The following is a 24,516-nucleotide window of genomic DNA, read 5'->3' as shown; positions in this document are numbered from 1 at the left end:
CAGTGTAGTTTAGAATAGATTCTAGAGTATATGAACATTTCTTATAAATGATTCCTGTGATAAAGCCAGGTAAAAGTGTAGTGATAAAGCATTAGAATTTATGGTACAGCATTGGATAAACCAGAGAGAACCACATCAAAAGCAAAAGTAAATACAGTATAGTCTGTATAGACATAGCTTCTCAAATTTGGTTCCACAGCACACTGGTGTGCCATGCAGAGCTCCTGAGTGTACCATGGAATCAGAGGAGATCGGTTTTAAAAAGTGTGGATCAGGAACTTTATTTAGCTCTTTCCAGTATTGAACCAAATACTAAACAGATCTGTTCATAGTAACAAACATTTCCCATTGAAATTCTACTCCAAACAGTGAAGTTAAATATTTATCATTTGAACTGTAATCTATGTTTTAGTTTGAAGTATATGTTTTTCTTGAATGTTAGGGCTGATTACTTTAAATCGTATTGTGTTCTGCTAAAGGTCTGGGATGTTAAAAGTGTACAGCAATTTATTAGAGTTTAGGAAGCGCTGGTCTAAAGTAAAACCATGCTTGATCTGTAAAATCTGAGTATGAATCTGCATGTGTAATCTTTTATAAGGGTCAAGAGTTTGCAAGGCTACAAAGGACTTACTTGAGACTTAAAGACACTCTGCTGTAGAGTAACAGCTCCTAGGACATGCAGCTTACCTGACTACCTTCTTTCTGCCAGAAGACAGCAGGCTGTGGGTTTCCTTTTGTCTCACAGGGGAAAGTAGCAGTCCGTCCCTGCGCAACAATCTGATCCCTCGGCCTGACCACAAACTGAGGGGGTGCTGGTTTAAAACAGAACACAGCTGTTAGTGAGTGGAAGAGGAGAGGAGGAGTGAGCACACAGTAAGTACTTCACTAGTTCCATGCAACATTTTTGACACACATCGACAACACCTTCCAATTTAGCCATTCATTCAGACTGGCCAACACTAGTTGAAACTGAATGAATGACATAAGCCTTAATATATCGCCTTTTTTCAGATTGCCATCTAAATATTTTAATTTTTTTTATGTTTTTGTTGTAACATTTGTTGAACCCACTTGTTTCTTTATAGGCCTAAAGATAAAACTGGCTTTGTGAGATACATGCATCCTGCTCAAGGTTAAAATCAGTATTCTGTGAAACCAGAGTCAACTAGGAAGTCAAATTCTTAAAATTATGCATGGTAAAACAAACTTCTCAAATGTACACAAGGATATATGAAAGGTTACAAAGGAGAAGAGGCCAGCTGGCATATGTCATTTGGTTTCTAGTAGTCAAGTAATCTAGGAATGTTGTTCATTTGTCTTTTTTAAAAATCCGGAGAATCAGTTTCAAAAATATAGTTGGTCACTTTGTTCCAGACACTCAACATTCCCAGTGGGAAGTGTCTCCTGTCACCACCTAATATAATTTAGTTTCTGACTGTGTAAGTTTTTTCTTCCTGACTGAAAGCGTTTCTGCTCACTCTTCTTTCAATCTTCCTTGGAGCAGCTATATCATTTTAATAAGCTGGTTAACAAAACCAAATGTACAATTGTACATGTGGTTCTTCAATCATATTAAATAATTTCCCCTAATTTCAATCCAAATCCTTCCACTTTATTTTGTCCTTTATGCAGTAAGCAAACCCTATGAGTGATTCATAAAGTCATTTTGGCAATACTTCATAGGAAACAAAGGCACTTAATTGCATGTTGCAGAGAAGAAAATTGAAGTCTTTGAAAGTAAAAACTAGAAACTTTCAATTGCCATTCTCCTTAGATTTTTTTGTAAATTCAGAGTTTATGTGCTTTCCTTGTTTTGTAAAAAATAATATTTTAATTAAAAGCCACTGATCAGGCTGGATCCACTGGACTTAATGTGTTCTACAACAGGGCAAAGATATTCTCCATCTCCATTGTTACCTGACAGGATTGGAATTATTCAACTGCACCATTTAAGGGCCAATTAAATAATTAAAAGCCACAGCTCATCAACTGGATCATCAAAATATTATAATTTAATCACCATGATTTGCCATTTATGGCCACATAATTCAGTCTATATCATATTTTAGTCTATATGTTGTAAATAGCATAAAAATTAAAACTCTTGTCATTTAATTTACTAATGACAGCTTGTTAGCATGTAAACACCTAAAGCACCTTAAATTAATCCACAACTTATTGGCAATGTTTACTGTTTCTCAAAATAAAAATGTTAAAGCTATTTTTATTAAATCCTAACTTAATATTTGTATACATTTTATTTTTAATTCTGTTTTTTATGCTAAGTAACCAACAGATAAATTGTTGTTAACTGTACTGTTCAACATGTTTAAAGTATATCGTCTCAGAAATGGTGCAATACTTAATTAGAACCTGTAGTAGAACTCATATCCCTCTTGAAAATCCCACATGGTCCATAAGCTTTGCCAAACCTTAAACAAATAGGGCAGAGATAATTAATATTCCAGATAGACCACTAAAGAGTGGGTAGTGTGTGTCTTTATTCTGGTGAAAAACAATTAATTCTAACAAATTATGTTTTGTGTTGGCTTGAATGGAGGTGAAGGGAGGAATTAAAAATACTTTGAATAATGTGAATGAATCTTAAATTAGATTTGATTTCTGGCAAGGTATGCTTTTAATACTGCATTCAGCAAAAGCCGGTTTCAATCACTGTCACAGTAAAGCTCTGTTATGTTAATGATGGCGTACGGAGGCAGTGTGGGATGTTATGGTAATCGGGTGATTGAGTGGAACTGGGAAGCAAGGCTTCAGCGCGACTGGGAGTCAGGTCAGTGGGAGCAGGGGCAGTGGGACCAGGAGGTTAATCATATCATGTTCTTCGTTGTCTCTACAGCCTGGGCTATCATGGTGTGGCAGGAATTAAACAGGCTCTAATGATGAAGCAGATCAAGGAGATACGTCCTTCTCCAACACAACAAGAATGGCCCAGGACATCACTGGCAAACACCTCCCAGACCTTTCCTATTTTAACTCACTCAAAAGTGAAGTGGAGAGAGAGAATGGATCCAATTTTAACAATCATTTTGCAAGGGTTGGCTGCTGAGGCAATGGTAAAGTATGTAACAAGTTAAAAGGGTGTGATTTTGAACAAAATTATTGCAAAATGCAAGCAAATTGAAATGAACAATGTTGAAGGGGCACAAGTAGTGCTGCAGGAAACGCAAAGATACAGGTACATCTGTGAAATAAAGCTAAAGGAAGGAGCTCAGCCCAAATGAGTTTTAGCTGTAACCATTAGGATAGAGACTAGGACAGCAGTTATGTATGCTTCTTGTCTTTTTCATTTTGAACCTGTTTGTCCCTGCATGATGCCCCCTACTTGCAGAATTATTTGCCCTGAGGATCTTCTTCATGAGATAGCTTTTCACAAGGAAAACAACATCACCAGATTTCATATGGTAATGTGCAGATCACAGTCACTGATGTCGAAATAATGTCCAAAGTGTGGCACCAAAATAAAATTGCAGTGCAATGATATCTTGCCCCAACTTTGAACTTAATAATTGGCTGATGAAATATTTGCCCTAGCTTTAGTGATTTGCCCGGTGATGAAAATCTGACACGATATCTTACTGTCTGAAGGATGGCATTTCAGAAAAATGTTATGCCTGGGCTGGAAGCAGCTCATGTTCCAACATGCCAGGGTCAACCCAAACATTCTCAGACTCTCAGTCTTTCTCCAATCCTGTGCAAATGAGATTGGGATGTGTTTCTTGAAGACTGCTTGTTTTTCAATCAGGCAGTCAATCTGCCGATTAAGCCGGCTATTTAAGGCCTTTTCCCCTCTGAATTAGTGTTTCAACTTTGAGCTAAAGACCTTCTTGTGCTAATATCCGCACTCACATCAACTTTGATGTTAATCCCTTTTTTTCTTATTTTTTTACCACTAATCCAGCAATGTCTCACCATCTCCCAGTTCAACAATTCCAGCACTCTGAAGGCATCATCTGCTGGCTTTGCTCTGAATTCTCCAGCCAACTCATGCTGTTGCTCTCCAGGCAGCCCTGCTCTGCTGGAGATCTAGCCTTGAGTTTTCCCCATCTTTAAGAACTTTACCCACTTTCACTCTGACAGGATATTCTGCCTAATCACTCACAGTTCCACTCTGCCTGCTTCATCTCTCACACACCGAATCCTCAGCCATGCTCCCACTGAATCTCTCCAAACATTCACGATGCTTTCTGAGCCTTGTGCTTTGAACTTGGCCTGTCTTCTACAGTGGCTGCAGCTTGACAAATAACAAATACTTTTTTATCTCAAACACATAGTTCAAACACAGTAACTAGTGAATTTGAAGCTATGCAAGAAGCTTTATATTAAACAAGATTCCTTATAATTTTCCTGCACGAACTTAGGTGTTGCATGAATATATTATGAAATCAACGTCCTAATTAAAGGATAGTGCTTTCACATTTAATAGTTACAAAATTTGTTGGTTATGTAGTTTAATGTTACTTTTCCTATACAATCTGTACTGTATACAGATTGTATACAGTATACAATCTGTACAATGTAAAACATCAGCAGAAAGTGCATGATGACCACAGCCAAGCAGCTAACTACAGAAGATTGTAACCTATCATTCCATTAAATAGCACAACTAAAGGGTGGATCTGTAAGCACAGATCTTGTGGGCTCAGCTCTGGCGTCCAGCAATAGGAATCAGCCAGCCAGGAATGAGTTTTTGTTCCAAAATAACAAAGGACAAAATACATGGATATCTTAATATTGCTCTGGAAATTGTAAAAAGAAAATATTGACATATATACTGAACACAAATGTTGTTGCATCTATAAGGATCTTAGTTTAATAAGGAGATAGTATTTATAAAAGAAGGACTGGAAACATTTTTCTTTATGTTTTTTAAATGCTATGGAAAGCTTTTCTCTTCTGAAAATTCTCACTTTTTTAACTTCTGTTTCATGCAGGTCTAGAAACAACAATTCAAACAGTTCCATTCTTCTCTCATCATCTCACGATTTTCAGATGAATAGCTCTGAAACATAATCTCTAAGTAAATTAGTGGGGCGCAGCATGTTGATTCAAGACTTCTGAAATACTTTGAAAAACCAACGAGAGTGAAGTTCAAAATGACTAGCCACATGAAAAGCAAGCCTTGTATCAAAGTGATGTAAAAATTCACCTGACAAAAAATCTTATCTCCGTCTCTCCCCAGGTTATCCCCCATGACAAGATTTTTATTTACTGCTATGCCACCTTGCCCCTGCTTTGAAATTAAGTTTTCAAACAAGAATTTATCCTTTGAAACATTACTGCTGGATGGATTTCTGGAAAAGCATATGATGTCCAAATATTTTCAACTGCTATTCTGGGAGGTAGGGGCAGGGGTGAGATCTCTTGTCTTTAACCAGATGGATTAAGAATAAACAATCATGCTGTAAACTTCATTGTAATCAAACAAAAAAATGCACATCCTGTTATCTCTGAGTTTGATATCTCATCCATGTCACTCTTCAGGTACTCATTGAAAGACAAACATAAAATGAGTCCAATCCCAATCTTCAGCTGTTAAAATGTTTCTCAATGTCCAGCGAAGCAAATGTATTTAAATGTGATTGATACAATAAACCAATTCTTTTCTCCATTCATCTGTAAACAAAGGATCTGTTCTTTGAATCCAGAGGAAAACCAAAGACCATGACAAATCTCCTTACTTTTGTACAAATGCAGACACAGCACAATGGCTTTTATCTGCAAAACGTCACACTTTGTCAGTTCTCATAAACATTGTTATGTTTTAAAGTACTTGAAACAGAAGAAAAAGTAATAAGAACAAATCAGGAAAATATATTGCTAATGTAATTTTTGTCTGATTTAAAAAAAATCCTCTGGGAAGGTTTGAAGGCTCAGACTACATTCTACAAAGTGTATGTGACTTGGCTTCTCTAACCTCTTTTCCAAAAAGTAAACAAGTGGAAAAAAAGCATGGCATATTTTCAACAAAACAAAGAATAAATAACTCAAAATAACACAAAACATTTTTTTTCATTTGAATTTCTGTTGCTTCCAATATATAGTCACACTTGAAAAATATACTGAATCATAGTAGTGAATATAATTTCATGTTTCATATAAAATTCATATAAAATTGCATTTTATATTTGATACAATATAGTAAGAGTCTCAGTTTTATTGTCTGTTTATTATTCAAAACTGTGCTGAAGTAAATGCATTTGTATTATGGACAAATGGACATCCTTTCTTGATGGAACTGGACAGGAGCTATTTGATTTTACTCAAGTTTCTTGTATTAGGAACATAAACAATGCAGAAGAACCAATTATTGTAGTTGTGACTCCATGAACCACAAAGAGTCTTGGGTGCAGATACTAAGCTCCTTTAATTGATGTTTCAACAACTAGAAGAACACTAAATCTTGTTATTATGATTATTTATGATTAATTACGATTATTAAAGGCACCAATATTTCCCTTCTGTCTGCCTAGATGCACTTTAAGATTCAGAAAACTACAAAAAAGCCGGTGGACAACAAGGAAATTTCTACTCTTTCCTTTTATTAACTACTTGTATGCAAGTTTGAATGATGGACATATGAATGCCTGTGATGGCAAAATACTTGGACTTATAAGTACTTATTAAATACTTGATCTCTGTCAAAGCTGCAAAAGAACAATTGTACCTGAAAAACACTGAAACACTGAAACCTGAAACACTGCAGTGGAAATGTGGAGTGAAGAATCAACCTTCATTTATTCAAATTTAAAAAATGAAAATTTACAAAAAATTTTTAAAATACACTTCTTACAGGAAATGTCTAGAAGTTGTATGGTATCCAAAATAATAAAAATAGAAAACTTGATCATATTTCCTAACTGGTGGCATGTAATAATTTCATAATAGTGAACCGGAGAAATACTAAAGTCCTGTTTTCGTGAGGATCAATTTGATGTATCTCAGAGGACACTAAAGATGGTATTACTATACAGTGACAAACTAGCAGTCTTTTACAACTAGTATATCACTTTCTTTACACATGCATTTGTTAAGAGGATAATGGTCATGAACCCACAGATGCTTATTCAGAAGAGCTTGAAATTCTGCTTAGTTCTCCCTTTTCTTTACAGACCATTTTAACATTCCTGTAAATGTGGGACTGTGACAGAAAAAGAAATTGCACAGCCATCTCTCCTGGCAAACATTCCTCCTTCCTTTCGCCAAGACAAGCTGCTCTCAAGTGGGTCTATAAAAGTAGCACATAAAATATACTCCACCAATCTGAGGAACACACTTCATCCTAAAATAAATAAAACCTTTAATGCTTTCACCTGTTAGCCCTTACCATTCAATATACACAGCCATCAAAAGGAAACACTAAATTAATGTGTTTTTAGACAATAGCATGTTTAAACTATCCTAGATAGAATGCAGTATGACAGTTACTCAGTTGAGCTTCAGATTCTAAAAGTGGCAGCTCATTTGACTTGCGACTTTAATGATTTATTAAAGTCATCTTCACCTCCAAGGAAACGGTTTATCAGACAAGATATTTAATTCATGATGGAACACATCTGCCCAGGGGTGTGAGGATTTTTAAAACAAATACATTTCTGAAAGCCCCCCCCCCCCCAACCCTTTTTTCTTCTCTTTCAATCATATTTTATTCAGTGACATAAAGCAATTACTGTCTCCTTCATGTGGATGGGCTGAATCCTTAATTTTCAAAGCTTTCTGAAACCTAATAATTCTTGACAATCACGCTATAGCTCAAGATGCTTTAGCATCATAGATCCTTCCTACTGACTCCAAGATTTTCATGATTTTTCATCTCAAACAGAGAACCACAACATTTCCCCTGACGGACAAAATCTTTTCATTCATTTTCATTCATTCAGATTTGTTTAATTCAGTTCCATTGGCTATTCACTTCAATTGAAAAATAAATTCCCTAAGAATATCATTATCTTTTCTGACTTTTTACTTTAAAATCAACTAATACTCTACACTGAGGTGTTTCTCAGAAATATCAAGGCATTCTCATGTGAGCTTATGAGTAAACAGAGAATGCAGTGAAACCCAATCAAACCTAAAAACAAAGTATTTGGCTTTGATTTGTGAAGTGGCCTAAGTCTAATAATGAAGCCATTTTCTTCTTGGCTAAAATTATTACTGATGGCAACAAGAAGTACTTTAAAAAGGCTCTTCATATTGACAGACACTAAACAACACATTGAAGACAGAAGTCTGTGATAAAGAAGCAACCTGTCCATGATGGTGTTTCCATATTGATGGAATCTGGTTTAGTTGATTAACAGGTTAGTGCAATGGAAGAAGCAACACTGTAATAAACACTCTGAGGACATTTTTCTAGTATAGTGTAGTCTGCTCTTGTACAACACTGGAAAGGACTAGTGATAATAGGCAGTTGCACGTTGCTCCACCGTGCTGCTGTGCTTCAGTTAGTAAATGATGAATGTTAATTAACGAGACCCACTTTCAAGCGCTGCGTGAAGCCCATGCACAAAAAGAATGGCTTTAAGGATGGTTACTTACCGACGGGGCGAGCTGAAGACAGAACAATGGTGTGGTGTGTTGAACATAAAAAAGAACAAAACACAACAAACAAAAAAAATAAGAAAAATTAAAAGTCAGAATGAATGGCATGTGCTGGGTACACAATTCAAGGAGGAGAGATCTGATGAGTCTTATAAAACAGACCTGAGGCCAAAAACAATACTTTCAGTCATCATGACTTGAAGGGGTTTATCTCATGAGCACAATTTACAGCCTTGTTTAAAAATACATTTACTGTACAGTGTAAGGGCGGTTGAATGGGTAGATCCACTGCAAGGGAGATCTTGGAATGGTTTAATTACACTGCTGAAGAATGTGTTTGCTGATATCAATATTTCCTACTATCTTAAATTACCATAAATGCTTTAAAAAAATAGTTATATAAATTTACAGTAATATAAACACTATGGTGAATTAAAAATGCTATTTGAAATTACAGGTACTCTTAGTGTACAGTGCTACCTGGTGGTTATATTTTGTAACAGCATCCATATTAAATGAAAATTCGCTACAGACTAGGAGAATTTACTCAGTTTTTCACATAAAATGATAACAATCTGATATCTTTACCGTAATTCCTTTTTACACTTCAGTGCTCAGACTGCAAAAAGCTGTTAGGTAAAAGGGAGGCTGGGGTCAATAATCTACAATGATTTATAAAACAAATTGGAAAATTGTCTAGTAAACTTCAAAATTATAATTATGGCTTGCTTGGACTCAAATTCACTGAAGGAGGTAAAAAATTGGTCATGGCCGGGCAATGTGGTGATTTTTCATCCTGTACTAAATAGGCTCTCTGTTGACAACTTTATTCTATGGGATATTTTTTATTGAATTTAACAAATTGCTTTTTGACACAGATAAATACAAGTAACCAGCAAACCTGGACGGTTACAAAACTGGAGTTTTACAAACGAGTGTGTCACCGGAAGAACGCTCTTAATCATTTTGTTCTCATCAAATTTATGGTTTGCCGTTTGTGTGGTTTACATAACAATCCCTTAAGCAGAATGAACTTGTTATAAATTTCTCTCTACCTACTCAAGAGTATGTGATGATGGCATACATGCTATCCATGTAGTACAGCTGTGTGTATTTAAATCTGCACTACAGCTCTATGCATGACTTTGCTACCTCATGCTGTAAGTCACACCAAATTTTTTATATTTAGGAGATTAATGTAATGTATGGATCCATGCATTCAAACAAAACAAGCCTGAAATTTGAAGCCGACTCTGTAGATCATTTGACCCCACTCCTTTTGTATAGCTAAAATACTCCAGAGAGACCTTGAATGTTTGATCTAATGCGCATGGGGGAAAACGAGGAGAGATTACGGCAAAAATGTTTTTATTAACCTTTTCCACCTCCACAGAAAACCTCCAGCATGCACCAGTAAACTGTGAAATGGCATCTGTATCTGTCTCACAGAGGTACTGTGTACCCAAAGTGAATTAGGATTACATGAACAATGGAAGGCATCTGGAACTCCATTTGCTCCTTGTGCAACATTAAGCTGTAGAAAATAAATAATTAACCACATTTATACACAGCACCAGTGTTATATTCCATGAGCTTCCAGGAGCCTTACACTGTAACCTGCTACATAGAAGCAGAATGGAGTTAAGTGGGATTTTTTAAAGCTTACTTTGTAACATTCTTATTCTTAACATAGCTCAATTGAATGCTAACATTTCAAATTATTAACAAAAATGAGAAAACGAATTCAATACTGTCTCCACACCTTGTGTGATAATGATAAAAACTAATTTTTTAGATTGTTTCTAATTGTACTTTCAGCATTTTTATATGAGCATCTTGCATTTTGCACAACAAAAATCCATATCCATTAATAAAGCAAGAGTAAATATTAATATTTGGCCTAATACTGTATATCTAAGAAACAAGAAATTTAAGACCGACCCATCTAGGTTTCTACAGTTCTATATAGCACAGTATATCAACTGTAGCAACATTTTTCCAATATCTGAGGAGCACCCTTCTAACCCATGAAACAGGAACAGGTTTTCTATAAATATTATGTGACTGACAGTTTTAGGTCAGTATTTTAATGTAATGGTTCCAGCTTTGTTTTCAATGGATTTGTGTTTATCTCCCAAACATGCTGTCAGTTGTTAGTGACAGTTCTGCAAGAATATAACATATGATGAAAAACACATATAAGAATATACAGTACATATACACCAGTTAGAAATCATACGGCATTCCAGTTAGCTAACTGTTACACTCAGATGTACAGGTAGAACTTAACATATTTTTACAGTGTACAGAAAGAACATAACAACAGCCTACTGCCAAGAACTTTGTGTCGGCAGGTGGCTGTGCTATATGCTCTATTGTTTGATTATTTTTCACATTAAGCTAACAGCCCAGTTTTCTTCTTATGCAGACAATATAGCAGGGTGTTGCAAAGGGTGCAGGAAGCATAGTCTGGCAACTGTGGAATGTGGTAGTAATTCCACAGCTGTAAAAGGACACATCTCTCCACTTACATAGCCAATACTTCTTGCACTCTCTGTGTTCTCTGCAGTTTACCCTTATAGAGCCATTACTTACCCCTAACAGTAAGGGACGCTGAGGCCTCTACTTTTCCCACGCGGTTCTCAGCAATGCAGGTATAGGTGCCTTCATCGCTGCTGGAAGCTTTTTTAATGCGGAGCACATAGTCATCCTTAATGTCATACCTAGGCAATTGAAAAGAAAACAGCTTGTTTCTTTTTTTGTTTGTTGGGTGGATTAAATATATAGTCTTTTTCCACAGATGAGACAGTCGGCAGCATGATAATTTTTATGACCCCAAAGGGGTGGCATTATGAAGGCAGTAGAATAGGGGAGTATAGTACATTAAAATGAATCTGTCAAGGAGGAACTCAGCTGATCTGGATGGGTGTAATGAAAGTGTGGGTGGGGGGGCAGTATGAAGAAGGGTAACTGGACACAGTATAAATACAGTATATTTGTATTAACATATACTGTACATATTATTGAAATTCAGAATGATTCTAAACAAACTAAACAAAAACAATAAGTTTCTTATACTTATTTTATTAGTATATTTAAAAAGCATCTTCTCTGGAGAAAAAAGACTTCTCATTTCACTTACATACTGTAAATACTGTACAGTCAGAGCTAAACAATTGAATTACTCTTCATAGTTCATAGTGACTGCTTCCTCTTAAAAAAGTGTCATAACTTTGAAATGAGTTTGTATAAGATACACAAATACACCTATTTTATTGTTAATGTTGCTCAATATATTGAGTCAATATATTTGTCTGTAGTCACTAACTTTGACTTTATAGATGGAAAGCAGAATGAGAAGTCAGTTTAAACAGCTCTGCTTTCAGGTTTTGTAAAATGTCTGGAGCTTATTAATATTTACATTCCCTTTATTCCTATTTATTTATCTGTTCAAAAATATAGAAGTGGTGTAACAATTCTCAAAGTTATTTGAGATTTACCTGCCTATTTTAATATACAAAAATACACAAACGGGTGTGATGTGTTTGATTTTGTATGATCCTTTAATAAGAAGCAAGAGCTGCAAATCAGAAACAAATGTTTTCACGAATGCCTTACATCTAATGCTTCCCATATGACAAGGCTATTCCATCCTGAAAGCCAGTCAACATTAATAAACAATGACTGAACTGTAGTGTACAAATTATTCATCATGTAATAAAGGAACAAGTAAAGGTTAATTCCATGCTGAAAAGAGAAGAAAAGAAACACAATGTTTCAGCTGTAGTGCCTTCTTCGGGTGTTCAGCCTTCCACACGCTGAGAAGGCTCCACAGCTGAAGTGTTGTGCTTCTTTTCTTCTCTTTTCAGCATAGAATTATTCTTTACTTGTTCCTTTGCAGCCTACTCATGCTGACGCAGCTACCTACTTCAAAAACATTAATTAATTAAAGCACAGCTAGTTGGTAAAGGATCTGCTGAACAGCACATTTAATGTTTTTTCACTAAAAATGTCTGTTATTAAGAAGGACGCATCATGAGGGGAAGATATTTCAATGGTCACTTGTAATACAGTATATATATATAATAAAACAATTTTGCTCATGGTGATATGATAACTGTAAGTACCCAATGAATGTTTTCTTCTAAAGGAACTCTACCATCTAAAAGTCAAGTTAACCAAAATGTTGAAGCTTATTTATTCAATACTTTTTTCTGGACTAACTGAAGGCTAAAGTAATTAACATTATTGAGATATTCATTGAGTTTCCACTTATCATTGTATTTGTCTATTAAACCATTACCACTACCAAATGTGACAGACAATTAGACAATTAGTTTCCTGTCAGGGTACCAACATACAAGAGGTGTGTGATGCAACACATCAACATGATGGAGATGGTTTGACCAGTAGCACTAATGAGAAAAAAAAACGTCAAAGTGCTGTCCTAAAAGAAATCCTACCACTTGGTAAAAAGTGTGAAAAGTCTGTATACCTCAATATTGTTGGTTTGGATACAAAAAAAATCCCTATAACCTGTTCTGAAGGTATCATTGGTATCAGCAAGTAGATCATTTTGGAGTAAACAATATAGTGTTACCCCTTTTCCCCATATGCTGGTTTATAATGATATGTTGAAGACATTTAAATAGTATAACAATGTTCTGTTTTTCCAGAATGAAATCACTGATAACACATTTTGCAGTGCAAGATCCAAGTCTTTCTTACAGTATTTCTCAAAGGGCACAACCACAGGGCAGGCAATGTCATTGTATTGAGGACAGCTCTAGAAACAGGAAAGTACAATGCTATAATTACAGTATTGGAACCCAACTATTTTCTCTTTAAAACTGATGAGCACCTCTGACACCTCTCCAACAAGAATGAATGAATCCTACCTCAATGAATGAATCCTAATTCTACTCTCAACAAGAATGAATGAATCCTACCTCAGCTTTCCAAGTGTCTGGATTGCAGTCAGCTCTTCTATTTTCATTACTGGGTTGTCATGTTAACTATCTAATTGTTCCTCATTTAATTCCCTAAAACTTTCATGATGTTTGGTTTATCTAACTAGATTCCTACTGTTCACATCAAACCCACTGGAACAGGCTTTGAGAAAACATTTCTGAAACTCTTGAAAAAATAAAAACTTTGTTAAAAGTAATGAGAAAAACTGAGAAACTATCATAGGAAAGGGATTAAGGGATTTCAAAATATGCTCATTGTTGGAAGAATAAGAGTGACACACTGTCATCTTCCTGAAAGATGAATCTGTATGTGGAATCCTCCATAGCTAAAGATTGTATTTCCCTTTATGAGAGTTTTGGCAATTGAGCATGGAAGAAACCCGAGATAACAATGGCATACATTCATTCAGCACTTTCAACTTAAAGAGGGATATCAAAGTGATTCACAATATTGTTTCAGCTGAGCCAACAATCGTACTTTGAAGTGCAGCCAACACAGATGTGTTAGTGCTTGAAGAGGTATAAGGGTCAGTCATTTTAATAAATAGGTTTGTTAAAGGTCAATCATAACTGACAAAAACTGAAAATAACATACAGTATTACTTGATACATAACAGAATATCCCTTATTCATATGTTGCATAGAACATGAGATATGACGGGGTTCCACAATGGCCGGAGCCTTAAATCTAATGTCAGCAGAAATCTATTGTTGTTTTTCTCATACTCTTTGATTTCTGTACAACAGTAGTTAGTCACCCCAGATCATCTATGCAATTCTCATGACAATACAGGAGAGATGAAAAGGCGTGATATGAGCCTTGCCATCTTCAGTTTGTTGTTCACACTGCAGCCCCAGAACATAAACTGCAGAGCTGAGCATCAGATGGATTGAGTCAGATCTCACTAGTACAGCAAAGCATGCTCACAGGTACCCAGCAAGTTACAAAGATTGCTGTTGTGTGACAGGCACAGGAAATCACAAATGACTTTAATACTGCCTAGCAGGTGGCACAAAGCCACTTGTGCACCACTGGAAAACTCGTGATCACAGCTATTGACAGCGCTCTTTGAATTTAAAAACACCACTTGGGAGCACCCCTGCAGTTTATATTTTCAGATACATCAAATCTATACACTATAGCAGTGACTTTAAGACAGCTTTTTGCATAACACCAAGTACAGTACATGGAAAATATTTAAAGAAGGTTCCAAAAGTATTTAAATATTTATAAGTTTCAAAGAAAAATGTAAGAAGGTTTTCTGATAAAGGAATTGGACAGACACCGATGACTGTGACTGTGTTCACTGTTGCAAGGTTTGAGTAATGGCAGTGGTACAATGGTATACTGACAAGTATCTGCCACCCAGACATGTTTCCCCTGATATGAGACACAGCTGAAAAAAAATGCACACCAATCGGATCTGGTCCCAGGACAACATGCTCTATCACCACTGTAGCATGGATCGAGATTGATTTAAGTTCCAGCTGTGAAAATGGGAAGAGGAAAGAAAAAAGGTGATAATGCATTCCCAAATGGAGAAGTTACAAAAAGGGGGCAAAACACTTGAAAACAAATTTCTGTGATGACTAGTACCATCTATTTGCAAGTTTTTGTGTAAAAAATTACGTTAAAATTCAGAGTTTATCTGCACAGCTTGACAGTGATAGGCTATACATTCCATTTTTATAGATTCATGAACTGAAAGAAACAACAGCTTATTTCTGATGTTGGCATGATGTTCTTTATTATACTAAGAATGGAATTACACATCTTATATGAAAGGGCTATGGAGCAAGCCAAGAGCAAGATGTTCTACAACTTTATTTTTCAACTCAATCTGAATGGTGAGAGGAATAACTTCAAGGCAACACAATACATTTAACTTAACTTCAAAATCACCCAGCACCTCTGACGTTAAGTTGTTGAAAATTTTATATCTATTCTTAATATGATTTGACAACATGTCTGTGCTACACTGTCATTTGGAGCTTAATCTCCAAGAAGCATTTAGTAAATATTTAACATTTTTACAGGCAATTTAGGTATGATTAATATCCTGCTATAGTGGGAAAAATGCCAACACTAACAATAGAATAAAACAAACTGGAATCATTTTACCAGCCAAACTGAATTCTATACATCATATAGCAAGTTAAGAACTGTGTGTACTTTCCTGATTAATAAATAGTCATTCAGTTGTTGCCATCCCAGAGAAACAAATTACCACATTTCTCATTTAATTTCTATCCACTTTGTCCACCAGGCACTTGTTTAGAATTCTTATTCTTTGAATTTATCTAAAAATCGGCTTATTTCAGTAATAACTACAAGGCAAACAAAATCCTTAAATAAAGGACATAAAGGTTTTGGAAACTTTCCAGGATAAATTATTTACAAGAATTTGACAGTGGTCCCTCAGTCATTGAATGAAATTTCAGATGATTGGAATGCAGGATTGTGCTCAGCAATAAAAAAAAAAAAAAATACTGGAGTTAAAATGACAGCTGCTTGGCATTTGCAGATATTGAAACAAAGAATGCAGCCAATTAATTTTCTAACAAGTTTTCTAGCCCTTTTGAACTTTCCAAGTTGTTTGTAGCAGTGTTAGGCACTGAATGCATCTTAGGCTGGCATCACACTACATGACTCGACATCAAATAAAAACTGCAGATGGAAGACTGAACTCCCCTTTATGAAACCATGTCTTTCAATTTGGGAGCAATGAAACCCTTTTTTATCAAGAAGCTGTTAATCTTCAGTAGACCTAAGGATCCTCACTCCCTCAATGTTGTTTGTTATTTTTTCAAAATACATTGAAACACAGTTTTTCAACAATGTACTTACTGTAAGTGAAATGCCAGCTCATGAGGTATTTTTGGGAAAAAATGAAACAAATGGTGATACTGTATGTGAGCTGATAGAGAACACAAGAGATAAGTATGAAAAAAAGACTTGATATTTATTTTTCTCCATCACAGGCAGTAATTTCATGGTAAAGGGTGAAAAAACATATGCATGCATCAAATAAAAGCTGCAGATGGAAGACTGAACTCCCCTGAGGATCACAGCGATGTATAATTCTGTGTTTTAAAATGGCTGTGATTGCCCTCCTATTGGTTTCAATCGGCTGTATGATATCACACCTGCGGCGATATCCCATGATATTTCTAGAGTATAAAATGGCATACCTTATCTCTGCCAAACATATCACTACTCTGCTTGGGTTTCAACAGAATTGCTATTAAAAAGGGCTTAAAAACAGAATTGTATCAGTTTTATAACTTAAAGTGTAGCCTTTCTAGTATTTACTGGCCATTTTTTAACCACCTAAGGAGAAGATCAATCCGAAAACTTGATGGTGCATGATTTGGAGTAAGGCATGCATGGGTTTTATTCCTCTTGTCTCAGGGCTGTCAGCACAGTTGATTAGCAATTAGTGATTCTAAGTCTGTGAGGTGAAAAATGAAATATAGCAAATGTTGTTATAAAATGAGTAAATTGTGTTATTTTTTCTAAAAAAATAAATTTTCAGTTAGACAAAAATGTTACTTTTTTCAGTGAAATTCCTCAGGAGGATGCCAAACAAGGCTGCAAGCAGTATGGATAAGGCTTTCACTTCCATATTGAGTCACTGTCTCATTTTAAAGAGCTGGAAAGGACTGCCACCCTCACTGGATCAGAGACATAAAGTACTTCGTCAAACCTGAAAGAACCCTTAATTAAATAAAAACTGACAAAATTTACGATATTTGTCTATTTACTGACATGCCAGGGTAACTTTTTTAGACTCTGAAGATGTATCCTACTGTAAGTATCACAACCATAAGCAACTGTTAGATTGTTGCCTCTTTTTTATTTTTATAGCATCTTTGCCTTATTTAATTTTAGATTATGTCATCCCTATATCATCTTTTCTGCTTTTTTACTTTTATTAGCTTTTTTCTTTATTTTTTTTTCTTCTGGTTTATGAAGTAGAGTGATCTAGAGTCTGAAACTTAGGAGATTTATAACTTGGGAACTTCAGTTGTTTGCTCTGGTATTTTGTTCCCCTTATAAAACATCAATAAAAAGAACTTAAAAATATCTTATTTTCAATATTGCACATTATATACTGGGCATCAAAACAAATATTAGAATTTAAGAACAGTTGCAAATGAGAGGTGGGCCATCTTACACATTAGCTTATTGATCTAGGAATCTCATCCAGCCGTTTCTATAAAGATTTCATTGTATCAGCCTCAACAACATGGACATGTATGTTGTCCTGTATTCCCATGTACCTTTGGTTAAATGAGTGCCGCCTCTTCAGAGTTTTATATGCACAAATAATGCATTATAAAATGTAAACATCATAATTTAGATTTTATGAATGATCAATACATCTTAATATTTGTTTTAATTTGTTTTATGACTTTTTAATTGGTTCTCCAATTAAACAACTAAATCTTTTTCATAGCCTCTTCTATCTTAGTTTTTTAATTTTGTATTTATAGTTTAAGTTTTTACCTGCATGCAAAACCCAGCACTTGTCTACAAGTCATGTGTCAGGTGTTCGCCCAATTTTGAATGTCATCATCATAAAACATTTTTAATTTTATCTGGTACTTCTAGCGTGTTTTTCACTCTTCCTAATTTTGTACCATCTGCAAATTTACTAGTTTGCTAATTATATCACTCAATCAACATAGCACCAATAACTGTAACAAATTCACAAAGTTAACAATCAAAAATACCAAAATACTATATATATTGTAGATGGTCATTTAATTGAACAGTCATGACATGAAGGTAAATTTATTTATTAAGAAGGAGTCTACTGTGAATAAGACAGAACTGTGTGTGCCCAATGTTGGAAAAAACACAGACTGCACCAGCCCGCAAATGCTATCTTGTGGAATTATAATTATTATAATAATAATTGCTTACATAGCACTTTTCTGGACAATCCACTCAAAGCACTTAACAGGTAATGGGGACTCCCCTCCACCACCACCAATGTGCAGCATCCACCTGGATAATACGACAGCAGCCATAGTGTGCCAGAACGCTCACCACACATCAGCTATCAGTGGGGAGGAGAGCAGAGTAATGAAGCCAATTCATAGATGGGGATTATAAGGAAGCCATTATTAGGGCCAATGGAAAATTTGGCCAGGACACAAGGGTTACACCCCTACTCTTTTCAAGAAATGCCCTGGGATTTTTAATGACCACAGAGAGTCAAGACCTCAGTTTTACATCTCATCCGAAGGATGTCCCCATCACTATACTGGGACATTAGGACCCACATGGACTGCAGGGTGAGAGCCCCCTGCTGGCCTCACTAATACCTCTTTCAGCAGCAACCTTAGTTCTTCCCAGGAGGTCTCCCATCCAGGTACTGACCAGGCTCACACCTGCTGAGCTTCAGTGGGTTGCCAGTTGTGAGTTGCAGAGTGATATGGCTGCTGCTTATTTTCCTGTTCCTCTCCTAGATCCTGAACACAGGCTGCTTCAACATATAGGCCCACTTTTAACTCGTGGTATCATACATTATGGGCTAAATATTGTATGTTTAAGGAAGATAGAGTTATTATCTTATTATAATCATGATTCACTGGTATTGAAGCCACTAACATAGAAAGTCTGTCTCATTCATTGGTGTTTCTTAATATTGTTAATCAAGTTTTTCTTGAAACAGAATCTGGCTAAGGTCAGGTTTAGATATATGGTTGGGCGTATTAGTATAATATATAATTTAAAAAATGATATTAATTAACAAGCCTCACATGAACAACTGTGCAAAGGTCTGTGAAATATATTGATAGTGGTATTTAAATATGCCAATTACAAAGTTTTATGAGGAAAAATAAGAACAAAAATGGAAGTCCGTGGCAATTTTTAAAATTAGCCCTGGGTCATGCTATGTAACCTTTGCCACAAAAAAATAGTTGTCCTCTCAAAATAAAAATTAAAAGAGAGCAATCTGAGGTAGCAGCCAAAATGACTAAAGTAGAAACATTGTTCCAAGCCACAACTAGTTCAGTTCTTGCTAGAAATGTATGACACAGTGATCTCGTGGAGGGGGAAACTGTGGAACATAGAGCAAAAGAGAGGAATTCACCAAACCAGCGAACTTGCGCATCACCATGATCAGGGAACTGGAATCAGGCGTTTTTCCTCTAACCAACAGGGGGCAATCTACTCAATATATAACAGATGGACAATCAAAGTGGCATATCACATCAAAGTGGTCTTGTATGACCATCAAGTCTTTCCCAAGAGATGTTACCCAAAACAATTATTATTTTTTGGCTCAGAAGATGAATTTCAAATGAGTGAGTGGGCTTCTTTATGTTCTTATGGTATGTTAAGTGTGTGATGTCAGGAGAGGGAGAGAGCTCATTCTACAAATGTTCAACACAGGTTGCAGGTTGAGCATAACAGAAACATTCTCATTTCACAAGAAAACTATTGTTACAGGAGCAGCATGAGGACGTGTAAGCACCAAATTGAATGTTGGAATGGTGTCTGCAGAATGGGCAGCAAGTGAAGTCCCTAGACTTGAGCAATGCACTTCTGTGCTGTCAGGTTATAATCAATTTCTCAATTTTTACAAGTGTACTGTAGATCTGTAGCGATGTGACAATATGTTTATTGTGTAGTACACACAATAAGCATATTGTTATGAACATCTGCATCACATTTGCTAATGTCCATCTATACAAAACACTATTACCTAAGAGGGCTTGGTGCCTCTGCTAGTGAATCCACCTGAGGTAATTTAGTCCAGACTCCAAAAAAAACCTGCCACAAAGGTGTTTTTCTCTGCTGATTAGTGGCACAGGTTCCTTGCAGTATTTTTTCTTGTTTGTCTTTTTGAGTTTCACCAGACTGTGTTCCAGCAGTATGTTTTAATAACATATTGTACAAAATTCAGTGACGATTTTCTTTTGATGTTCAGTATACTTTAATATTATAAGGACTTTTTATCACAGATACTCTATGAAGACAGACACATTGTTATCGTCTCAAAGAAGGGTTTCTCAACTCACATAACAGACTCAAATAAGGGTTTCTCAATTCCCATAGCAGAAAAACAACAGAAACGAAACTCATCCTGAAACTAGGTTCACACCATCCCCTTTCTCTCAATGACCGACTAATCTTCTCTATTCTCATGGAGGTTTTGACTTTACACCTTTCTTCACCCCTCTCCACTTTGCACTTCCTGAGTGGCCTCTCTGCCCCTCCGGCCTCCTCCCATCTCCCAGCTTTTGTGCTTCTGTGCTATTTAATCTTTGCTGTCTGCCCTTGCTTTCTCACACCTGAAGAAGGCTTCACAGCCAAAACGTTGTGTTTTCTCTCTCTCTTTCAACATGGAATAAACCTATTACTTGTTCCTTTGCAGACTATGCATGCTGACGCAGTTACCCACCTGAACTACATTCTTATCGCCAGGCAGACAAACTGCAAAAGCTCAAATATGGAGTCAGTTTATTTTGGAATTGATTCCGATATGGTGCTGAAATGAAACTAATGAGAAATTCTCATTCAGCAAAATAGTTTTTTTTTCCTCTTTATGTTTGGTTTTGTCATTTTTCAAACATTTTACTCAAAGGTTTTCAAATATTGTATGCAGAGTTTTGAATCTGTCCAAATGACAAAATTATGAAGCTATTCCAATTCTGTCATAGGTGTGATTTAAAAATAAAAAGACTCATGTCACAATTAAAAAAAGGTGTGGATATGGAGAATTTATAGCTTTGTCTTGAAAAACTGAGGTACAGTCTTGAAAACAAATTATGGTTGGTTTTGGAGGGCATTGAGTAAAACTCAATAGATAAGACTCCAGTGCAAGAGTGTGTTCTGGTCAGTAGAAATATAAGGTGTGAGGAGATAATGGGACTGGACTGAATTAAGGTTAAACAGGGATTTGCTCCACTCTGTGTGGCCTTTGCTTCAGAGAAGGGAAACAATTGCCTTTTATCCTCTTCTCTTCGCTGACGAGCATTGGGGCACTGGCGTTTATTTAAGCATCTACTCTTTCACTGAACTGGCTGCCACTTTTGATTCCTTGGCACAGCATTCATCTAATCAGACAGTGTCCGCAAGTGTGGCCTACAAGGGAAGCCTGTAATTTCATTAAAGATGTATTTACTCAGCTGAGCCACCTGCTCCAAGCTGAAACACAAAAGCCAGCAGGGCTTTCACAGCATCCAAAGCAAGAGACAAGAAGCAGCTGAAAGAAAAAAAAGACTGCTAGTTTTAGTTTTCTTGAGCTCTTCATTTTAATCAACACAGTGTAACCTTTTCAGATACTGTAAACACCCACTTTCATTCCCTGCCTGACACAGGAGAGAAGTCCCCCTTACATATTTTGTTTCTACTGCTCTGATGTTGCTCAATACACAATCTTTATTCTTACAAGATACCATATCTGTTATGCAGAAAAACAGGAAAAGCTGAAGTCTGTAATATGTACACATGAGACTATATGGGTGAGAATATAAAGCAAACAAATCATGTCAGAAAATCAAACCAAACTGTTATATAAAAGTTTAGAATATTCTGCTTACTGGCAAATAAAAATTGTGATTTTGACATGCAATCAGAATTTCTTAAATACAATTATTCTTATCTTCTCACTCTATTGGTACTATGAGGGATAACATTAATTTTCACATTTTCAGGTAGATGCAGTACATGAAAACCTTAAGGCAAATTTCGGTCTGAAACTTAAATAAGTGCACAGAATTAAATTAATGAAAATTCAAAACAAAACTGCAGTATTTAACCATAGAAAATATTAAGCTATAAATATTTTTTAAATTACTTGTATATCTGAATTCCTTTCAGTATTTACATTGTGGGTTTATTGTGTTTTCAAATGTAAAGTATAATAACAGAAGGGAATATCTGAAGAACAAGGAGTTTGTAATCTGTATGTCATAAAAACTCTGGTTTGCACTGCACTATGTATGCCTACAGTACATGTGAAATTATACATTGTTGTAATACAACCCAATGTACTACAAGCCCTTGTAAAAATATATTGCATAGACCTTCTCATTTAAAACGTCTTCAGAGGAAAAAAAAACATACAGTAATGCCTTTTAATCAAGATCTCATTGTTAAAGTCTGGAGCTGTATCCTGCTGCAGCTTGCCATTCAAGCTCTTTTATCTAGAGTTTATTTTCTCCCTGGCTTGCTCTCATGGCATTAACAATGTACCAATGGAAACAAGAAAACTGAATCTGAAAACTAACATTTTGAGCATAGCTTCTATGTGGTAAAGCTACAAGGTACATTAGTCTTAATAGTCTGGCTTCACCAGCATAAACAGAAGCTAAAAAGCTGTGATATGAAACAAAAAGGCAGAATTCAGATGACATGACTAACAATTTTTTTGTCTTGATTTGTAATTACTAATTCTCTATTCATGTGTTACTGGAACTCCTTTTTACTACTACAATCACAATTAAAGAAGCATGACAAAACAGAAGAGAATAAACGCTGAAGCAAAAGGGGGAAATAGCATCCCAATCATTGTATCTTTGAGTCTTACTTCTGTTTCAGTCACAGGCTGTCATTATTTTGTTGAAATTATATGTTTCCATGGAGTTCTTCCAGAAAAAAGGCTCAGCTACAAGAAAAAAAGAATAACCATCTTGACACACCAAACATGCTCTGTAAAAAATGATTTATCTTTTTTACAGGCTTATGATCATAAATATATACTGCATTTTTTTAAATATAAAATATATACTTTTGTACTAATGTACTAGTATCATGCCTGTGTTTCATAACAAACTACAAAATACTTGTTTCTAAGCTTCTCATTGTTTTACACCAAAAAGTCTTTTCCACTCACTTGGAAATGCCTGTTGTGGGTCAGGGCCCAACAGTGGCTACGAACCATGCTGCTTGCATAGGAGCTTGCCAGGATTTTATTACTGTGTATTTATCTAAAACTCCGTTTGGAGTATTTCTGAGTCCCCTCTGTGTCCTGGCTCCGCAGTAGTCCCAGCGGAGAGAGGCAAGTGGCACAGAACGAGTGCTGAGTCTGGCAAACACATGGCAGGCGCCTTCCACAAACAAAGCCAAACAGACGAGACAGCTCACAGAAGAGAGCCAAGGCCTTCACAGGCGCAGCACAGCACCAATCTGGCTCACTGCTCACAAACTGCATGCACCTGTGATCCCATCCACTCTTTAATTGGTATTATTATTATTATTATTATTATTATTATTATTTATAGCTCAATGTGATTGATTTCATTTTGATTTTGTAAGCCTGTGTTTTATAATGAATCCTTACAAAAGCAGATTTGCAGCATCACAGAGTGGGAGTTTGCTGGCATAGATCAGTCTATGTTATAGAAGCAGATTCCTTATGAATTTAGAGTCAATCAACCTTTTTCAAACTAAATAACAGGATAGGCAAGCTTTCTTGTGTTTTTTGTCTAAAGTCAGACAAAAAAAAAGACAAAAAAAAAACTCCCCACACCTGAAGAAGGCTCCAAGGCTGGAACGTTGTGTTTTCTTTCTTCTCTTCTCAGCATGGAATACACCTATTACTTGTTCCAAAAAAAAACTTTACTACTGACAATAAGTTAAAGGTAAGAAATTAAATGTTTTGCCTTAATTGTGAACACTGTGAATTCAAACAATGAAAATCTATAAGTATACATTAGTAACATTCCAGGTGCCTCTATCTCAGAATGTTGATAGGTGTCTAGATTTTGCTTTAATTACCCAGACCGTAGAGTCTGTGTGAGTGAGTGTGCTTTGTTATCCTATCATCTACTTCCTAGTGTGGATTCCTGCTTATCTCAGACACATCAGACATTACAGGTTTCTTGTACACTAATAATAATAATAATTGCTTACACTTATATAGCGCTTTTCTGGACACTCCACTCAAAGCGCTTTACAGGTAATGGGGACTCCCCTCCACCACCACCAATGTGCAGCATCCACCTGGATGATGCGACGGCAGCC

The 24,516-nt window shown here is 35.9% G+C and overlaps 1 protein-coding gene across 1 annotated transcript in view; it reads right to left on the bottom strand.

The window, feature by feature from the left end:
• robo2 (roundabout, axon guidance receptor, homolog 2 (Drosophila)) overlaps window positions 1-24,516 on the bottom strand; it is a 134,369-nt gene that overhangs the window by 98,998 nt on the left and 10,855 nt on the right. The window contains exons 5-7 of the mRNA XM_088919966.1: window positions 11,155-11,282; window positions 8,557-8,568; window positions 688-812 (exon numbers count right to left, since the gene is read on the bottom strand). Of these exons, the coding sequence (XP_088776092.1) occupies window positions 688-812; window positions 8,557-8,568; window positions 11,155-11,282 (265 nt within the window). The remainder of the gene's footprint in view (window positions 1-687; window positions 813-8,556; window positions 8,569-11,154; window positions 11,283-24,516) is intronic.

This window comes from Atractosteus spatula, chromosome 7, assembly GCF_055471065.1.
Source record: "Atractosteus spatula isolate fAtrSpa1 chromosome 7, fAtrSpa1.hap1, whole genome shotgun sequence".
Lineage (NCBI taxonomy): Eukaryota > Metazoa > Chordata > Actinopteri > Semionotiformes > Lepisosteidae > Atractosteus > Atractosteus spatula.
Note: the sequence above shows the minus strand (reverse complement) of the source record. Positions and strands in the feature narration are given on the sequence as shown.